Consider the following 15,457-nt stretch of genomic DNA (forward strand, 5'->3'; position numbering starts at 1 on the left):
ATATTGGCCAGGTATTTGTACCCCTATGCGAATGCACGGCATAATAATTTTATATGCAACGCAGGTGCAAAACACTTTGCCGTTCGGCCCGGCTTGGTCTAGCCTGAGTCTGTCGCAAGCACCAATTAGTAACCAGTAATATTTCTAATCCAGCAATATTCCTAGCGGATCGGTTGGAGCGGTTTTCACTAGAGTTACAGATATCGAACGCCAAAATTCCGAGATCAGCGGAGGACCTAAAACGTAAGCAACATTATTGGCAAGTCGTTGTGGTATAAGGAAGCACGCCGTTAGCTCAGGGAGGCAGGTAGACACGTCACATAACACTTCGATGTATCAACAATGATAGTGACGGTAATATTTGTAGTACTGATATATTGTGTGCGGTAAGTACTTACGAATGTGTTGTCGCTAGCCGTTGGCTGGCGTTACCGGATCGACGTCGTGCTAGGGAGGGTCGCCTTCACTCGCCTTCGAACAGAAGCGAAGTTCGTCTTGATGCATGTGCGAGTTCGGCGCTATCCGCCTATTCGGTCTGTCTTTCTCGTTGCCGTTGTTCGCTTCAGAAAAACTCGTCACCTGATCGTGAAACACACGCACAATATCCGTGTGGCCTCGTTATGGTAGCCAATGCTTTACGTTTTGTTGTAGTAATAGTAACAATAGTATTTCGATAGTCGATAATCTTTTCCCGACTTTCTTTTCCTCTTGTTTTGTCGCTGTTCATACAATTTGTTCAACGTTCCAAGTAATCCGTTTCCTTCCTTCTTTCTCCGATTCCTCCGGACACTATTCAAATCGGGAAGTGGCCGCAGAGGCCACAACAACAACTAACACGCACGTAGACGCCGATTATTGTTGCACTCTAATTCCTCAATTCAATCTGCTCGACATTCAACCTACACGGTGTCGTCGACCCATCGGCAAAGTATACTCTAACACTATACACGCCACGTCCCACATGCATTCAAATGGAAATCATTCGGCTGTTGTCGTCGTCGTCGTCGTCGTCATCGTCGTTGTTGATATTCTCGTCCACTGCAGGCCCCCACCAGCCACCGCCGTAACAGCCGAGCTGAGGCACCAGCTCTGGAGCCAGCGGAATCACAACCACAAGTAAGCTCAATCAGGACGTCACCGAGCCAACTGTTAACGAAAAACACAACTGACTGTGAGTGCTGCTTTGGTATGGACGACGATCGCTTGCCACCGCTACCACTAGCAATGCTGCTGCCCTGCTAAGCGCTGGACAACAGGGTGGGATAAGGCGAGAGCTTGACGGGATCAGCAACTCTACTACCGCCACGACGGGAGCAGCGCTAGCAGAGAGCCACTGCTTACCAGCAACAGCAAAAGGAGGCAACAAACAACAGCAGGATTACCGCTAAGACCACGGTCACAGCATCATGATCGTACAGACTCAAAGCCAGGCACAGACGAACTCATATACAGATCCACAGACGGACACTACACTCATTACAATAACAGCGACAGCGTTAACGAGGGTGGCCACGGCAGCGGCTGCAGAGACAGTTAGCACCACCACTACGAGCGGCAGCAGCACCACACCACCGTATCACTACCGTGGTAGTAGTAGTAGAGGCACAGAACAGAACACACGCGGCTAGCGGTGGCGGCGGCGGCAGCGGCGGCGCCAGCGAGAAGGAGACTTCACGAATGAGCAGACTCGCAGCGGGCTGTTTGCAGCGCCACCGAGAACAAACGGCAAAGACAATAAGTCGACAACGCAGCAATAGACAGGCAGACAGCAGGCGAGCTGAGCAGTCTTCACTGGTTATCAATCGGCGCCATTAACTTGGTCTACAGAGCGACAGAACGCAGTCACTGAATGGGGCAATATGGCATGGTGGCCAATAACAGCGAATACCGACCCTCCAACCGACAGACAAGCAGACAGATATATAGAAACAGTGTCAGCTATAGTCAGACGCACAGCCACAAGACTTCCAGCTCCACCAGCCACACAGTAGCCGCTGTGACCCAGCCGTTGAGAGCTGCTAGTCGGTTGTTTTCGCTCCTCTTGCTGCTGCGGCTGGTGACTGGTGCCCGCTGCTGATGCTAGCTTAAAGAAGCACGATAGCACAGAACGATATGGTAGAGGGAAAGGCAGGCCGAGAGAGAGGGTGAGAGTGAGAGAGAAAGAAAGAGGAGCGGAAACAGAACGAGAGAAACTGAGAGTTTTATATGTGCGTCTGCTGTGGGTGCTGCCGCTGACGACGGTAGGAAGACCAACGAACGCAGGCGGCAGGAATGACAATCCGTGACAACAACTAGATCATACTGGCACTAAAAATGAAGCAATTTCCCTTGAACGACCTCCGGCTTAGAGTTTCCCTGGACACTTCTTCGGAAACCATGAGGCAACTTGAAACAAGAGACTGAGCAGAGCCTAGTATACATATGTATGTCTTTGTAATAATAATAAGAAATATAAAACTATATATAAATAGAATAGATTTTTCGATCAAAAAATAGGTATTTACTCATTATATGGTATGAAAGATAATGAGAGTGATCATCATTAGATATGAGCAGTAATTTTTAGCATCCAAATCTATTCAAAGGAAATTAGGAAATTTTCGTCGTCGGTAGTCCAGAAATTGAAAAGTCTATATGACATGTTGTTTGTGTTGATCGTTCGTGCTTTTTTAGAACCAGCGCGAATTGATGCGAATACAAACATTTTGGTTATGGAGAAATAGTTTAAAACTTTTCTGTCCAAACTCATGGACAAAAATGGGAGATCTTGCGGGCGAAGATAGATGTCAAAACTCAGAAAAAAAAAGACAAGGATTAGAAGGGAGAGGAAAGCATAACCCATGTGAACACGAGTTAGGACCACTGGATCTAGATCGGCAAGAAGGTTAGCAATAAATAATTTAAAAAAAAAAAACAAAAAATGGCAAAAATAATAGAAGTGAGCAGTTATTAGAGGTTACAAACTGGCACGTTTTGCTAACACCTGGGTGCTATAAATTGCGTGTCCGACATTAACAGTAAAAAAAAGTATCGTTGCCGCTATATGCTATATATATTAGTTTCATGCAACTAATGGCTTGCAATATCTAAGTTGTTTGCATTATCTATCAGTACTAGGTATACGCAGGTCCCTAACTGCGTAAAATCTATTTAAAGGATTCATAATGGATGTAATATCATATCTGCAGTTTATCCGACTCATTTAGCGGTTTATAGCAGTTAGACATTTATTGAATACGACAAAATCCATTTCCATTTAGCGGTACATTTATCCACGGCAGCACGTGTAATGGTTAGGAGAATTGATCCAATAAAACCTCCTAATTAAAGAGATGTTCTCATTATTTGAAAACTTCTAGGTGTCGCGTACCTTTGTCGCTTAAGCACATACGACAAAACACAATTAGGTAAGGTGGGAGAAAAGACAGGGCAAAATAAGCAGCTTAATAAGCCTAAATCAAATCTGTAATTGATACTCGACATCTTCTTAACTCAATCTGTGCAATATCTCCTTAATATCTTTATAATCAACAACTTATACATGTTTTACTAAAACTTATAACTCACGCCAGTGTGACCTATGTGAGACGGCGGGACGCAATTATTATACTCAGCAATGACAGCATCTATAAATGTATATCGTAAAAGCTAAGACACATCGGTATACACAAAGCCCAAGATAATAAAATGGACAATGCTATCATAGTATAGGTTTAAGAGCTGATCATCATTTGAATAACGATTGTTCGAGCAATCTGAAAGCCTTGCGAAATTATAATATAGCTTTTCTAAATCCTGCAAACTAGTTAATTCCGTAATAACTAATCCAAACCTGTTTAGTTAATATATTCAATCATTGGAGAAACCTTTCTAGAAATAATGTTCGAAAAAGGCTTAGAAAAATACGCGAGTAGTTGTTTAGTTGCTCAATAGACCAAAGTCAAAAAAAGAATTCTTTCAATTAGGTTTCCGCGCGCCGACTCCTCATTCCCGAGGCACCGCCTGCGCGTTTTTCCTTTTTTTCGTATCACTCCGCCAGTGGTTTCGAAGCTACATTCGGAGCCTCACCTAGACGGCGGCAGCTTTTCTCCCTGTCAACATATTCTCCGTCTGCTAGGAGAATAGCAGTGCGCCAGATGACCAGGACTCCCGCTGCTTTTGCAGTCGCCGTTATAGCCCTCACGAGCTCCACCAGTAGCGCTGTGCGCGACCGTGGAGCCGACAACAGTCAAATAGAATGAAAAGCTGCTGCCAGAAAAGTCCGGTAGCTATTATTTTTGTAAATTTATATATTATATATAGTATATTATTTTTGTAGTCGTTCTTATTCTTATTGTTGTAACCAGTGCTGTTACTGTTATCGTTGAGTAATGTCATTGTCTCATCAGAGTTAAATCTATTGTATTGTGTCTATTGTAAAAAAAATGCTTCTTCTCTGACTTTTAACAGTGAAATAGTTATTGGTGTTCGATTTTAGGCAAAGCAACAGACTCTCACAGGAAAAACGAGCCTTTGAAAAGAGATACTCGAAAAGTGTACCTAGACATTAGACACGGGACTGGTGCATCGTACAAAGCGGACAGACTGATCATCACGGAAAAAAGACTGTGTACATCGACAGGTGTATTAGTTCGCATTGACGGTGAGTTCGTCAGTGAGTGTGGCGACGTTGTGCGCCTATGATTAAATAGCTGCCATGGAATATTAGCCTGCATTTGGTTCAGTCAGTACACCACAAATGACCTCTTTTTGCTACGCAGGATATAACGATCAAGGCGAAAAAGGGATTTTAATTAGAAGGGCCCGAAAGAAGTTATACTATTCCGGGAATGGGCCATCGTATATCGATGTCATTATCGTGCACAACAAATGACTCACATATTCATCGTCTGCACGGCTTTAAAAAGGAACAACAATAGTATTGTTTTCAACATAAGATATTCAACATAATATATATATATATATAAATATATATTTAGACTAATTCTAATCTGATCACGCTAATCTTAATTGTGTCAGATGGGTGAATTAGATCCACTATTCACAAAGGCGCTTCGACTCTTGCATTCGCGTTCACGGGAGTCCGTGGATCAGCTCGCGCAGTTAATTGAGGACGTAGCAGCGCAAAGACACAATAGCGGAGGTGGTCAACCTCAGGCTGCCGTGATGGCTATGCTTAAGGTGCCACCTCAACAGAGCCACCAACAACATCATCGTTCGGCCGTTTTAGGAGCTCCCTCTCACGCAACGCAACAGCCCGCTGCGCACCGTGAGTGTCTGTCGCTTTAACCCTTGACGGATCTCCGCTAGCTGAAAGATCTGAAAATATCGTATTTTTCTTATCACAGTAACCTCCGGTGTACAAGTTAACTGTTAATTTTCCTTCTATTTGTTATTCTTGCCCTTTATTGTATCGGCTTTATCAACGTCGACCATGTATGTCTCATTTACCTGATGCAGGTGACGAGCGTAAGAAATCTGGCAGTTCCTCATCATCATCATCATCATCGTCGTCGTCGTCGTCGTCTGAACACAAGCGGAGCGGTGATCGTGACCGGGACCGCGATCGAGAGCGCGATAAAATGAAGGAACTCATGAACAAAAAGCCTTCGGCATCATCGTCTTCATCATCGGCGGGGGCATCATCGATGTCTGTTTCATCTGCGACTCTCATGGCGTCGTCGAGTGGGCCCGGCAGCACTGGCCTGGGGATTCATGGTGGGAGCATAATCTCCAGCTCGATATCAGCGGGTTCAGCTAGTACGACCCTTATGCCAACATCGCCTTCAGCTAAAGCGCTCCCACAAGGCACTCTTACCCGGCCGCCATCCGCGTCATCAAAATCGTCGTCATCGAATTCATCGTCGTCATCTTCATCAAGCAAATAACACCAAAGTGTGCTTATTCTTACCTTACTGAACATATACGATACTATTTCATATTGTGACATGTAATTTTTTGCCAATGGCAATTGGTTATATATTACTTCTTAGTAGGCTAAGTACTATTAGTCCGACCCATCACAGTGCAGTGGCTCTACGACTATACATTATGACATATGCATGTGTACTAAATTAACCTTGTATCTAGGCACAGCGAGTTCAAAGCAGGTAAGAAATATTATTGTCTAACGATTTAATATAAAATAGAATAAAATGTAAATATGCGAATCGCAATAATATTAAATTGTACGGAAAGTATCCGATGTGGGTAACTGGTCTAGCTACAACGCGCATGTCTAGTGCAAGAAAAGATCGTTTGACCAAAATGTCGTAAGAGAGATGTATGAAAAATACAAAACACGTACATTTTTTACAAAAGATTCACCACTAGCTTTGAATCCGAGGCAGTTGTACTCTGTTGGGCATATGTACACAATGTGTAAATAAAGCATTCATTCCTTGTAACACATTTATCGGTTCGTAGAATTTCTGTAAATAAGAATGCAAAAAATATCAGTATCAGGCGGCGAACTAGAAGAGACGAGATCAGAGGTTAATACAGTGCATAGAAGCATTTTTGCCATTTTCTTCCGTCGTTAGTACCTCAGCATTAATTCGAGTCGGTCAGCTTTACTGAATGCTGAAGTAATTTACAAGGTAACACTCACGAGACTTTTACTTTAGTATATTCAAAGTATTGACGCATTACTGATATTTAATTCATACTCCTGTGTACAGCCACGGTAATTAACAAAATAATTTATTATTAGACCTACCAATCACGTTTGAAAAGGAAATTTGTGAAACTTATTTGATTTTATCGATATTTTTCAGGTTTAAGTTTTTCAGGTATATTTTCCCATACCATGCATTTACGGTTCAACAAATAAACTGACGTTAACGTAACGCATGCAGTAACCGTCCGTTTTCCTTGACACTAACACACAATGCTCTTCTTTTGAGCTGCACCGCTGTGCAATCTTCATTCAGATTCTGATTTATGATTACAGTATTTCTAGCCGAACTTTACGCTGACTACTCTTTGAATACAACCAAAAAATCCAAAAAATAAGAACACCTCTCAGCTTAATAATATACATTTTATTTAAACAAGCACATCTGAACCCAGCAATATTCCTGTTTATTTGTCCGTCTCCGAGTGCCTCATAGATCTATTTTATACAGATTCAAAAGACCTTTGGTACACAACAAGGAGACTTGAAGACCTTGTGTACACCGATTACAAATGTCTATATACGTGTGCTTGTCTATGTACAATATGTATATTGTATATATGTGCTTAGGATGCAGGAAAATAAATTTGGTTGCCAACATCTCGACAATTTTGTACATTTCATAATTCGTCTAATGCCCTGGTGTACCTATGGCAAGCTACGGCAAGCCGATTACATCAGATAAACGATGCTTTTTACTTAATTGTTGATATTTGTTAAAATTTAATTATTGACGTGCATCAGGCTGATTTATTCTCCGCCTGCCATACACGAGCAATCGGACCAGGTCATTCGTAGCCCAGCGAATTTCTAAATACAACCAAATTTGTATGACAGGGATGCAAGCATCCATAAACTGATGCCATTGTGGAAAAAATTGTTAAGCTAGAGGTTTTTCAAACAAATCAGCAAAAATATGTTCGTATGAAAGGTTCTCCTTATATCGTAGTTTTTTTTTTTATTAGGTTAGACATTTTTGAAATGGTCAAGTGATATGCCCGTGAATACAATAACTACTACCGGAAGTACTAATACGAGCAAGGCATAGGAACTGCTCGTCCTCGGTCGACCAACTCCTTAACATACGATGAATTTCATGACGCATATAATTATAGTCTAAAACATCCTGGGAAACGATGATATGTTCGAGGAGTGTGATGGAACGTTCGCAATTGTCGACGTCGTATGATCCAGCCGATTTTCCTGTTCACGGTATTTCCGAAGCTGCTGCTCGAGTTGGACAACGCGCCGATTTGATGTATCAGCCTTGGCCCTCATTTTTGCCTGTTCTTCTTTCAGCTCCCGATTCTCCCGCTGGAGTTTGCCAACGTACTGAATCCGCTGTTTATTGTTCGAGTGCCCGACAAGCCGGCAAATCTGCTCTTGAGTCTCTGCTAAAGAGCTCACATAGGCCGACTTCTGTTTCTCCGAACTCTCGATTCCAGTCTCGAGTGCGTTCAACAGCTGGGTGACACTCTCGAGATGGTGTCGAAGCCTATCATTTTCAGCCTGTAATATTTCGACACGATCACCACTGCCATCGCAGTGCGAGTTAATAACGGCTAATGTGAAAGCTGCATGCGCCTCATTCACGCGACGTTCCTCGTCTAGGTGCTGTTGAACATATATGAGCTCTTGCCGGCATGCGGCCACATCCTCCTCTAGCATCAAGACACTTTCTCGCAGTTCGCCAGTCTCAGACTCCAGTTCTCGGCATTTGTGTGAGAAGAAGTCGGCTTCGGCTTTCGACTGCTGAATTTCGGCGTTGCTATCAGCCAGCTGCGTCTTGAGCGCTTCGCAATCTGAAAGCATTAATTGCCGATCATTTTGAAGTCGTTCAATTTCGTGCTGCACGGCACTGACGGCCTCCCGTTTCTCGCGATCAAGCTTCTCTTGAAGCTCATGAAGGCGCACAGTTGTTGAATCTTCAATCTTTTTACGGTCTGCTTCGAATGAAAGCTTAAGTTGAAGACACTCCTCGTCATGAGTTTCCTGCAAAAATGCGAAAGAATAAAAATGAACATGTAAGTTAGTTCAGTAGGAAAACCATTTTGGTATCCATATAAGTGTAATCAATCTGGCGTTGTGATAGGAATCAGTTTTTACCATAGTAAATCTTAACCCAAAAAAAGACACACATAATTAATGTTATAGTCAAAATTGACTAAAACAATTTGCTTCGTTATGCTGCTTAAAGATAGAACATCGTGATGCGTAGAAAGGACATAACACCTACCTTTGCCTTCTGAAACTGTTGCTCAAACAGACAGCATTGCATCTTTGCCTGGCATAACTCACTATCATGCAGCTCTTGTGCTTCTGACATCTTTTTTTCGGCTTTCTGCAATTGCTCCTGAAGGGAGTTTTTTACGCGCCCCCAGGTAGCATTATCTTCTTCGAGCTCGGTCACACGCTTTGACATTGCAGCTTTCACCTCCTCGGCAGACTTTAGCTCCTCGCTGAAACACAACCACACCAATCTGACCAAAGTCATCGACAAGCGAGTTTATCCTAACAACCCTATCTACTCCGTACAAGTTTTGTCAATACACCAAAAGCAAATATAAGTAAAAGCTGAAATGCATTCAATTCTATGTAATGTTGAAAGCTTTCGTGTTGGCGTAGATTACAGATTTCGATATTCCGAATCTGTTCACTACAAAAGAAGGATTATGGCAGGTTACGCGCGTATAAGAGTGGTGACCGTATTACGTATGTTCTAATTAAGGCTTCTTGAAAGCTATGCTACAAGATATTGCCCTAAATACTACACTATGCAGCTCTGTAGGTCGAAATCAAAACATGAATAGCAAGCCATTTGGGAGGGAACGGTTAACGCGGGTGGAGCTTCTTTTCTTACTTCAAATTCTTCTTCTTGGTAGGACGCTCGGCCGCCGTAGTACCAAGCAAACAAGACTCCAGCAAATAATCCAATTCCGTTTTGGATAAACCTACAATTTAACAGTATCTGAGTTGAACCTTTTCTCAATGCGACTTTATGAAAAGCCGTCTAGGTGCAACTTAATAGCTTTAAGAACTACAAGAACTTCTGAGTCCTCGCATGTCACAAGATTTTATACCAATATGTAATTATGTTTTTTGGAAAGCCACTTAACCGCTTTTATGGAGCCTTAAGCATTATGCAATGCGACTCTGTCGAACTATGCCAAAAATCAAATTCGGAAACCACAGCGTTTAAACGAAATGCCAGTATCAAACTAAAAGTTATAGGAGTGGTAGCACAATGTGTTGACTAAATCATTCGTAATGCTACTTTCGTTACACCGTCATTTTAATACAATTACGCGTAACCTACCGTAATGCGTCGATCTCAGAAGTTTCTTCTCGGACCTTCTCGAGGGCTCCTTTAGTCTGCTCAAGCTCAGCTGTTGTGGCCAAATGAAGCAGCTTAATTTGTGAACATTCCTGGTCGATGGCGCGTTGACGTTCACGGGCCGCTGCTAGTTGGTAATTAACGCTTTCAAGAGAAGCTTCTAGATCAGATTTGGTATTTTTCAGGGCCCCAACCTCCTCCTGAAGTTGAGTTATCCTGCAAAAAATAGTTTCGAATCAAGATACATGGGATAACAATACCCATATATATAAAAAAAAATATATATATAATATAATATACAATAAATATTATTTATTATTACTTTTGTTAGTATTTATTATTATTATTAATTATAGAAATGTATACTAAAAAATAGATTTGTTTTATGTAAAGGGCTCACGGCTTTTGCAAAAATCGTAAGCCTTTTACATAAATCTAATCTTTCTGTTCTTTTATCTTTTTAGTAGTTCCATTAATTTTTAATCTGTTTTATCTTAAGTCTTGATAAGTGGCTCTTGCTACGTAATGCATATGGAGAATATAATGCTTTCAAAGACCAAACAAAACCTGCAGTACAATAATTCTTACTACTATACTTGCGTACTCATTAAATCTGTTCTGGGCCAGCTCCTTCACTTCTTGGCAAATGGCCTCCATTTTCTCAACCTCAGCAGTGATCTTTTCTTCAGTTGCTTGCAGATCTGATATTCTAAATTCAAGTGCCTCTATTCTATTATCCTTCTCAGATGCCTCGTGACGAAGAGACGTCATATCCGATTCCTGTTCGCGAATTTGTTGTTGCAGCGAAGCTGAAAGCGGAAAGCCATGAGCAACGTACGGCGGACAGCTTAATCTAAAATAGCCATATCGACGAATATGATATGTGATAAATGAAATGAAGTTAACAATAAATAGTACTACAAAGCAAGGTAATATTAGACGATGTACTTGTACGATGTAATACAGATAATACATACCTCGTTCCAGCTGATGTTTCTCGAGCAGTACGTCCCTCTCCTGTACCTGCCTTTCAAGGGTATGCATATTGTTAGCAGCAATACGAAGTTCAGTCTCTACTTCAGCCTTTTGTAAGGTAAGCGCCTCATATTTCCTCATTGCCTCATCAAGCTGCCGTTCAAAGTTTTCCTGACCTTGGCGGAGCTGACGTTTAAAATCGTTTTGGCATTCGCCCCCACTGCGAACCTGAGCTTCGACCTCGCTTTGAAGCCTTATTACCTCCTGCTCAGCGACACGCAATTGGCTTTCTGTTTGGTCTTGCTTTGCTTTAGCTAAACGTAACTGTTCCTCCATTTGACAAATATCGGCCTTGCGCTTCTTGCATTTATTGCGCAAATCTTTCAGTTCGGCATCGGCAGTACTAGTCTTCTGCTCAAGGAAATTATTCTTTTGAATAAATTTGTTCAAGTCGTTGCCGGTTTGATTCAACTCTTTACTAAGGCGATCACGCTCTTCTTGGCTTAAACGAAGCGCCGCTGTCGTTTCTTTGACCTTAAACGACATTTCGTTGAGACTTTCCTTCACTTCCCGGAGTTGGTTTTTCTTAACGTCAATCTGAGCCTACAATAAATACGTAAAAGCTAATAATTATTGAATTGAGCTCCCTTTGTAACCATCAAAACTATTAATAAATTTTACAAGTTATTTACATCCCGTACCTTGAGTTTCGTAGTATCGTTGTCGAATTTCGAGCGTATTTCTGATGAAAGAGCGGTCTGCTGTTTGTAGCAAGTTTCAAGCGCGGCCAGTTGACTCTTTGTTTCACCAAGCTCCGTAAGAGCAGTGAACAGCCGGTCATCCTTATTCGTCGAACTGCTATTTAACGAGTCTACAATAGCGTTCGCTCGGTCTAGTTGTACTCGAAGCTCTGCATCCTTGACTTCCGCCGCCCGTACAATTCCTTTGAGATGACCAATTTCGAGGGCTGATTCCTGCACCTCGTGGTTTAGACGTTCACGCTCCTGCTCAAGTTCTTCGACACGTTTTTGGTGCTGCAAGTCAGAGATGATCGTGTGCTCTACTTGGAATATTTTGCCTGGATATTAACATATTTATACTTATAAAATCTTACGTATTTGAGTGCTCGAATTTTGAACGTCAAGCTATTCATTTGAGCAGTATCACTATGATAGCACCTGCCAACATTTCATTTCAATGCCACACTGTTCTCTGACTTCGTACCTCAGCAAGGGAAGCTTCCAGAGCGGATTTTTCACCTTCGAGAGCTGTGATCCGAGGATCTTCCGTCTGCTCCATCTCGACGATAATTGTGCTCATCGTATCCTTGATTTCGCCTTCAGTCATAGACGGGCGGCTTTCATCTTTCGTTTGATTCTTTTCCTCCTACAATGGGATGAAAATTTCCAAGATTATTCCTGTCGTCGCAAATGATCACAACAAAGGGAATGAGTTTTTAAACCTAACTGAGGTGATACAAAAAAAGGGCTAATGCAAACATTTTTATTACAATAATGAATGGAATTTGTAACAACGGTTGCTTACTACCTGTGCTGCTAATTATAGACTAGTATTCTGTTAATACTTTCAAACTGCATTATGAGTCTCGTGCTGTTCGTTGCTATAGTACACGATACGCACTTACGGATGACTACTTAAAATACGAGAAAACGACCTGCACATGCCTGTAAATACTTCTGTATATCCTGCGAAATATCTTTGGGGAGTTTATGTGCAGGAATCGATTGTGCGGACACACGACGAAGATGCTTGTAGGCATCGAAGAGAGTCTGGTAGCGAGTTAGTGATGTACACCGATCTATCCTCATTCGGGAAATGATCTGATCCCGTTCTTGTATCTGCTGCTCGAACGTACGCATTCGATCCAGCAATTTGTTGGTTCGGCTTATCGGAACTGCAGGCCGCTTAAAACTTGAACTGGAGCCCGTGGTAGATATCGAACATGTTGAAAGATTTGAGTCCTCGCGACGAAATCTGTGAGAATTCACCAGACGATTTGACGTTACTTGATTTATCAGTGTTTTTAAACGGGCACATACTTTAACTGAACAACTGTTGTCGCTTCTAGGTGGTAATGGTTCTAGGTGATGGCCGGTTTGATGTTCTATTTGCGAATGATGTTGATGACGGCGATGAGGTGCTGTTTTAAAACGTAAAAAATAATAAGCTAACTAGCGCCGATCTACTACCAGCCAAATATGTAAAAAGTTTTTTCTAGGGGCATATGTAATTGCCTACTCGAATTCAGATACTACATTGTAGTTCCAACAGTACACCTCTACCTGATCACAAACTATAAGCTTAATCAGTGCTCTCCAATAGAGCGCTTTAGTTTGCAAAAGTCTGCTTCTTAGGACTTTTAGTACGTGTAGATGAATATAGGTTATTAATGCATGGAAGTCAACGTACAACCCTGCAAACGATACACGGTTGTTACAAAGATTTCAGCACTGGTAAACTCCGACTGAAATCGATTGTTTGTTGCTTGGAAAGGCGGACATCAAATTGCTCTTTTATATGGAATTTAGATGCAATATTCGGAAAATGTCATGATTGAATATAATCGACTTACCGTTCTCCTTGTTTGCCAAAGGCGATATTGCCTAGAGTAGTAGGTTTTGTGTCCTTCGGATTATAGGCCCCTGGACCTGGCGTTATAACGATTGTGTCAAATAGAGTCTGACGTGGTGCTTTGCTGAACATTTTTGAACCTGAATGGTGGCGACAAGAAGATGCATCGTTGTTCATTATGATTACACCAGTATGAGGCGTCGCAGATACTATTTCCAAAAACTTTTTCTATATAATGGATACAAACACAAAATACTGTCATAAGTGGTAACGAGTTCAGATCAGCCGTTATCCTAGTGTGCTTCTCTGGTATATGTAATATGTAATGAAGAACAACCCCATCTGCTGAATAAGTCTGAGATTACAAATGACCCGACTTTATACCTTGAGCTTGAGATAGTAGATCATCCGGCGTTACACCTTGAGCCTGTGACAGTTAATAAATTATTCAATGTTATATTTTGATCCTGAGACAATTATTAAATGATTCTGAGCGTGAGATACGAGGAGACGAGAACGATTGTCCTGGGACGATCATGCATACCAAAAATAAGATAATATTTCGGTGACAAAATCATCTAGTTAACCGAGTTCGCTAACTTTGAGCAAATTTTACTTTGTTTTTCAAACTGGTAACTACAGTATGTCAAATGATATACCTGCAATATACTACGCATGAATGAAGCAAAGAAAACGTAATCTTGCTGTTTTTGGAAAGCATTATAACAACAGATGTTATTGACTTCCCATACCAAAGTCAACTTATGCGTTTATTCGTATTGACTACACATTGAAATTATATTCGTTAGACCCGCAATATAAAAACTATACAATGATGATTGTTCTCATGTTTAATAGAACGATAACATAGTCTTCAGTTAAACAGCACATTATACTGCTCTTCTGCTGTTTACTCGTTGCCAAATATAATAAATATTGTTTTATGCAGTAAACATATATCCTCTGGAGAAGTATAGCATAACAGCGGTTCCCCAATTACTAGGAACTAAAATGAATAAGCCTTGGGGGCGCAATAAACATGAACACGCTAAATATCCTAAGGACAAACAGAAAAACAATTTCTTTTCCAAACTAGATCCACTTACCTGGGGGTGATACGGCAGTTTTAACGGTTAGACAGGCCTCAACGGCCGTGAGATCAGATTTTCAATTCACTTTTGATAAATCAGAATCTGCTGAAACTTTCATGAACGCCACTGGAAATGCAAGATGCACAAAGATAATGCCTCTGTTACGAATAGTCAGTAAGAAAAGGTGATACTGCTAAAAAGAACTAAACAAACAGCAATTGCACAAACCTAACCATCATGCAAATCCACCACAACACAGCGACAGTGGCGATTTAAATGTGCCCTCTCCCATGGTTGCTATATACCGTCACCGCATGCAACTGCCGTGAGCGTGCGGTTCTAACGATTTAAATTTAGCGCCGTTGAAGGAAACGCGGATTGCTGCATAAAACATATATGTGTTGTATGTAACATGCATCGTAAAGATTTAATTATGATCCACACATAAAAATAAATGTCATCGCTTCTAATAATTTTTTTCGGAAACTGTCTATAATATAATAGGGGTCTTCATCGTTGAAGACCACCGTTTTAGTTTCTCAGAATTAGCTCTAACAAAGACAGTATTCTAGGTCAACCAATCGTATACTCACCATATTACGCTTCGACTGTCCGTAATTATTTCGATGCTAGAATTTCAAAGATGCATTAGAATATATAAACGTGCAGCTTTGATACACCTACTGCAATATATACTTTTCTCAATGGTGTTGGATTTTAGGAATAGATGCGATGAATCCATGTCAAGTTTCGGTGCATGTAACTTAATTGTTATCGCTGACGAAAAAA

At 41.4% G+C, this 15,457-nt stretch overlaps 3 protein-coding genes across 7 annotated transcripts in view; 1 reads left to right on the forward strand and 2 right to left on the reverse strand.

Moving 5' to 3' along the window:
• The window catches only part of LOC111260091 (uncharacterized), a 30,280-nt gene extending 27,869 nt beyond the window's left edge, over positions 1 to 2,411 (reverse strand). For all 3 annotated transcript variants that reach the window (XM_022832576.2, XM_022832575.2, XM_086968140.1), the window contains exon 1: positions 399 to 2,411. The gene's annotated coding sequence lies outside the window, so the exon portion shown is untranslated. The remainder of the gene's footprint in view (positions 1 to 398) is intronic.
• A 1,674-nt stretch (positions 2,412 to 4,085) lies between these two features.
• On the forward strand, positions 4,086 to 6,411 carry LOC111260087 (uncharacterized). 2 transcript variants are annotated; one of them, XM_022832574.2, is made up of 4 exons: positions 4,086 to 4,264; positions 4,458 to 4,642; positions 5,020 to 5,269; positions 5,461 to 6,411. In XM_022832574.2, exons 3-4 carry the CDS (start codon positions 5,020 to 5,022, stop codon positions 5,886 to 5,888), a joined length of 678 nt encoding a protein of 225 aa, XP_022688309.1. In that variant the 5' UTR covers positions 4,086 to 4,264; positions 4,458 to 4,642; the 3' UTR covers positions 5,889 to 6,411. The 2 variants fall into 2 exon arrangements, with proteins under 2 accessions (XP_022688309.1, XP_022688308.1); XM_022832573.2 differs by having other exon boundaries at positions 4,478 to 4,642.
• A 615-nt stretch (positions 6,412 to 7,026) lies between these two features.
• LOC111260086 (uncharacterized) lies at positions 7,027 to 14,922 on the reverse strand. 2 transcript variants are annotated; one of them, XM_022832570.2, is made up of 11 exons: positions 14,684 to 14,922; positions 13,962 to 14,004; positions 13,579 to 13,717; positions 12,671 to 12,980; positions 12,210 to 12,371; positions 11,687 to 12,019; positions 10,988 to 11,588; positions 10,615 to 10,819; positions 9,993 to 10,226; positions 8,913 to 9,135; positions 7,027 to 8,668 (listed from the first exon to the last, which is right to left on the reverse strand). In XM_022832570.2, the coding sequence occupies exons 3-11, from the start codon at positions 13,707 to 13,709 to the stop codon at positions 7,793 to 7,795; spliced, it is 3,075 nt and encodes a 1,024-aa protein (XP_022688305.1). In that variant the 5' UTR covers positions 13,710 to 13,717; positions 13,962 to 14,004; positions 14,684 to 14,922; the 3' UTR covers positions 7,027 to 7,792. The 2 variants fall into 2 exon arrangements, with proteins under 2 accessions (XP_022688305.1, XP_022688306.1); XM_022832571.2 differs by lacking the exon at positions 13,962 to 14,004.
• Between the last annotated feature and the right edge of the window lie 535 nt (positions 14,923 to 15,457).

The sequence above is a fragment of the Varroa jacobsoni genome, unplaced genomic scaffold (assembly GCF_002532875.2).
Source record: "Varroa jacobsoni isolate VJ856 unplaced genomic scaffold, vjacob_1.0 scaffold_398, whole genome shotgun sequence".
In the NCBI taxonomy this organism is placed as follows: Eukaryota; Metazoa; Arthropoda; class Arachnida; order Mesostigmata; family Varroidae; genus Varroa; species Varroa jacobsoni.